Genomic DNA, 5,000 nt, shown 5'->3' on the forward strand with positions numbered 1-5,000 from the left:
TCCATCATGGCTGGCAAAAATTCTCTGGCTGTCTGCAATATAATTGTTTCACAAAAAATACAAATACTGAACCATGAGTTATACTGAACTTACATCTAAAAATAGCAAACTCAACCCCTTTGGGGTTTTGTTTTTTGTTTTGGTCACGGGGAAGTGTGAACGGTAGTGTTGCAAGGCTAGTTTTACTTCTGGGAAAATTTTAAATTATATTTCATGAGAAAGTTAAACTGCACATGTTAATTTTCAATCAATTTGTTTCACAGGAATTAGAAGTTATTTACCATACAATACCTCAAAATGCCTGGGACTCTCTGCAACCAACCCCACCCCCCCCCCCCCCCCTCTCCCCCACCCACAAAACAACAACAAACAAAAAAAGTCGCGTAAGGCGAAAATACAATATTTAGTCAAGTAGCTGTCGAACTCACAGAATGAAACTGAACGCAACGCAACGCAGCAAGACCGTATACTCGTAGCATCGTCACTCCACCGCCCGTGGCAAAGGCAGTGCACGTGGAATTGACAAGAAGAGCGGGGTATTCGTTGCGCTGAGAAGGATAGCACGCTTTTCTGTACCTCTCTTCGTTTTAACTTTCTGAGCGTGTTTTTAATCCAAACATATCATATCTATATATTTTTGGAATCAGGAACCGACAAGGAATAAGATGAAAGTGTTTTTAAATTGATGTCGAAAAAAAAATTTTGATAATAATTTTTATATATTTAATTTTCAGAGCTTGTTTTTAATCCGAATATAACATATTTATATGTTTTTGGAATCAGCAAATGATGGAGAATAAGATAAACGTAAATTTGGATCGTTTTATAAATTTTTTTTTTTTTTTTACAATTTTCAGATTTTTAATGACCAAAGTCATTAATTAATTTTTAAGCCACCAAGCTGAAATGCAATACCGAACCCCGGGCTTCGTCGAAGAGTACTTGACCAAAATTTCAACCAATTTGGTTGAAAAATGAGGGCGTGACAGTGCCGCCTCAACTTTCACGAAAAGCCGGATATGACGTCATCAAAGACATTTATCAAAAAAATGAAAAAAACGTTCGGGGATTTCATACCCAGGAACTCTCATGTCAAATTTCATAAAGATCGGTCCAGTAGTTTAGTCTGAATCGCTCTACACACACACACACACACACACGCACACACACACACACACACGCACGCACATACACCACGACCCTCGTTTCGATTCCCCCTCGATGTTAAAATATTTAGTCAAAACTTGACTAAATATAACAAAAACACACACCCAGAAGTGAGCGAGCGTGTTGACTTCAAACGTGCGACGGATGTGTTTCTCTTCCATGTCTAGCAGCGCCCCGCCGTAGAGAATGCCGGCGTTGTTGATGAGAACGTCCACCTCCCCCACATCCTGACGAACTTTCTGTGCGACCGAGTGGATTTCCGAGGACTTGCTGACATCACAGGCGTATGAATACGCCTCTCCACCCAGCTCCTTCACTTGTGAGGCGGTCGCGTCATTGTTCTCCTGAAAAGTCAACCACCGAAATTGAAACTTTGCTATGAAAATTGAAATAGGCTGGTGTGATGTCCAGTGGTACCTGCCGTGTGAGATCCCTCTGAGAAGAGGATGCTTTCCTGCGAAGGCCACCTGTTTACTGTTGTCACTCTGTCTTTTAATAAGACAAAAACATACCTGCCATGACAGGCCACCTGCAATCCAGAAGAATTATGCAAGCTGTTGCACGAACCCGGGCTCATATTCTTGAAAAGTCTGCAAAATTATGTCCGTCAAAGTCAACCTGTCGTGTAACTTACGCCCGGTATTTGTTTTTACAGCCCGGTAATGATTTATTTTCGCCTGGTATTCATGTGAGCCTGGTAGAAGGTCTGCAGCTACCAGTGTTGGTTATTTTTAGAATAGGAGATTCCCCATGCTTGCTCTTCTCTGCACACGCGTTACCGGCGTGTCAGTTTCAAAGTCAATAGCAACAACCCAAACAAACTGAATGAAATAAAAACACGGGGAGAATTTTTTTTATTTTTTATTATTTTTTTAACCTCAGTTGCATGCAAATGGCTGCTACCGTTAATTTTTTTGCCTTCTCTCTCATTTTTTTTTTCAAGCAGGGAGCATTTTAATTCATTCGTCTTTTTCTTTTCTCAATCAAATGTTAACATGTTCAAATTAACAAACTTTATCGATAAACTAATATCATGTTAACCAAAGATTTAAAAAACTAATTCCTGTCTAAAATTAATTTTTAAAATCAATTTTGATATAACAACGTACTCTCTTGCACATGAAGAAAATAAACAAAATTAAACAAATGACAAAGAGTAAAAAAAAGTACAGCCATATGGCGATTTGAACTCGACTCAATCGCTTAGCAGGCAAATGCGATAACCGTTCGGCTACGGAGATGACAAAATCTCGACACTGTAATGCATTAAAGAAGACGCCTGCACGCTTTCGCCACAATTAAAGCCGGTATGATCGAGCATTGGTTGAAATCTTTCGGGAACAGTATCTCGTATTTGTCCGCAGTGCTTAAATGACACCATTGTGTGTCCATGAGGGACATAAATCTACAAACAATATTTGAACAAGATTTATTCAGAATTGACGGTTTGAATAACGTATGAAAAGAGCAACATGGACAGTGTTGGTGAAGTTACCTGACAGGTAGCGACTTTAGAGGAGGGGGTTGGGTCCTCAGTCTAACTTTACAGCTCGGAGACACCCAGGTAAGTCTTTCCCGGGGTTTCATAAATTATAACACTTAGCAGACTTATCGAGCGTAAGTGGTTTTACAGGCCAGTACGTGTATATCACTATATGACTTATGAGTTGCAGACTTTTCGAGAATACGGGGCCAGGGCATCGGAGAAGAGTAAATTTCCCTACAGCCACAAAATCGAGTTTTGTCAAATTTGTTTTTTTAAAGGATTTAAAATATTCTTCGGTTGGAAGGAATAAATAGGGTTGGTCGAGGAATCCGAAACATTGATTTTCCCCACTGGTCTTAATAACACACACACACACACACACACACACACACACACACACACACACCACCCACCCACATTCCCAATAAACGCACCCACAAACACAAATACGTACGCTCACGCACAAAATTTACATCAGGAAGCCACCTCCCCCTTCGTACCTTGTTCAAATCCCACAGCACGAGCTTTGCGCGAGGAGCCGCGCGCGTGATCTCTAGCGCAAGTTCCCGGCCGATGCCGTGGCCTGCACCAGTTATGAGGACCACTTGGCCATCGAGAGACTTTCTTGCCGGTGGAAAAATGACGGCAATGAAGGCCTGAAACCACAACACTGTTACGTTGAACAGGAACGAGACGACTTCCATCAACCCCATGTTTGCGTTTCAACACTGACCTTTGACAGTTTAAGGTCCCGGATTTTGGAATCTCGGCAAATTACTGTCTACACAGACTACTTGTCTGTTTTGGAGAGAGAGAGAGAGAGAGAGAGAGAGAGAGAGAGAGAGAGAGAGAGAGAGAGAGAGAGAGAGAGAGAGAGACGGCCCGGAGAGAGAGAGAGAGAGAGAGAGAGAGAGAGAGAGAGAGAGAGACGGCCCGGAGAGAGAGAGAGAGAGAGATAGAGAGAGAGAGAGAGAGAGAGAGAGAGAGAATGACAATTCTTTTTTTAACTTGACGAGGGCCGGTAATAGAGTAAGCCGCAGTGATCTGCTTTTTTTACATCTGGCCCTCGCCCTGCAGAGGGACCATAATCAAACAAAATGCCTAGGGGAAGGGCTCCTAAAATGGACCGGCTCCTTATATGGACCACCTCCTGTTAAGTTCTAACAAACTCAGTAAAGGCACTAGAGCGCTCAAAACAGCGGTTTCTGACTGATTCGCGGTATTCACCCTCTCTGGGTAACTTGCACATGTCAAATCAGTTGCAGCCCGGAAACACAAACCTCAAAACCGGCCGTTTGGCTTTTTTTTTTTTCAATTTTGGCAGCGTTTACTCTAAATTTGCCACCTAAAACGGACTCGTTTCTTTCCACAACCACAGCTGTTATCACACAAACATTGCTATAGTATGTATATAACAGCTAAGACCGTATCAGTGTTACATTTTAGCAGTGTTGACCCCGAGTTTCTACTGCAAACAAAAGGTAATAGCAAAATCCCAAAGTATGTGTGAGTCCCCTAATATGGAACACCTTCAACAAATCGAAGCAAATAAAAGTTAAAGGCTATTTTCATTAATTCATTAAGAAGCTTGCTGAAAATAACCTATAACTAGCCCTCGAGATTAAAAAAAAAACCCCAAATAGTCCTCTTTTAGTGGTAGTTGATAATTTGGCACTTATTTTGTCTCATGCTCACTCTGTTTTTGATAAGCTTCTTTTGTTTCCTGGTGTGCTTCAAGTAATGCTCTCATTAACCTGAACAGATCAATCTAAAGCATATTTTAATTAGTCTGACTTGCACACTAAGTTGTCTTATGTTATTTTGAAGTACAGGGGATTTTTTTTACAGTGATTCGTCTAACGGTTAACCTAAGAGAGAAGGACTACCAAACACAAAATGAAACTTCTTTGCAAGAAAACAAGCTAGTTATCAGCATGACACCATATTAGGAGCCCTTCCCCTACATATCACAACAGATAACTGAAGTAAGAATACATTATACATATGTACATAAAATGCATTGCATAGAGGGAAAGTGTGAGTTCATCGACTGACTGACTCAGTGACAGTGACTGCTTGGCTTTCTGACTGACTGACTTATTTTTACAAGGATAAAAGGTCTTGTCTTGATCTTACAACCTGTCCATTACATGTATACGTTTTATTTGTCTCGAGTCATCATTGACACTGCGCCTGTAATGAGACAAATAAAACGTATAATGCACAAGAAGAATAACACAGATAGGAATGATTGATTGATAATATCAGAATAAAGTTAGAAAAAGTTAAAAAGATCACAAACTGTCAAGAAAAAACCCACACAAACAAACAAACAAACAAACAAACG

At 40.7% G+C, this 5,000-nt stretch overlaps 1 protein-coding gene across 1 annotated transcript; it reads right to left on the reverse strand.

Annotated features, from left to right (window-relative positions):
- Window positions 1-2: 2 nt before the first annotated feature.
- On the reverse strand, window positions 3-3,380 carry LOC138980757 (estradiol 17-beta-dehydrogenase 11-like; the record flags this gene model as incomplete). The annotated part of the gene is made up of 3 exons (XM_070353657.1): window positions 3,154-3,380; window positions 1,272-1,511; window positions 3-32 (listed from the first exon to the last, which is right to left on the reverse strand). Coding segments are annotated over exons 1-3 (483 nt in total), but the record flags the coding sequence as incomplete, so codon positions are not given.
- Window positions 3,381-5,000: the final 1,620 nt, after the last annotated feature.

Source organism: Littorina saxatilis, linkage group LG11, assembly GCF_037325665.1.
Source record: "Littorina saxatilis isolate snail1 linkage group LG11, US_GU_Lsax_2.0, whole genome shotgun sequence".
Classification (NCBI taxonomy): domain Eukaryota; kingdom Metazoa; phylum Mollusca; class Gastropoda; order Littorinimorpha; family Littorinidae; genus Littorina; species Littorina saxatilis.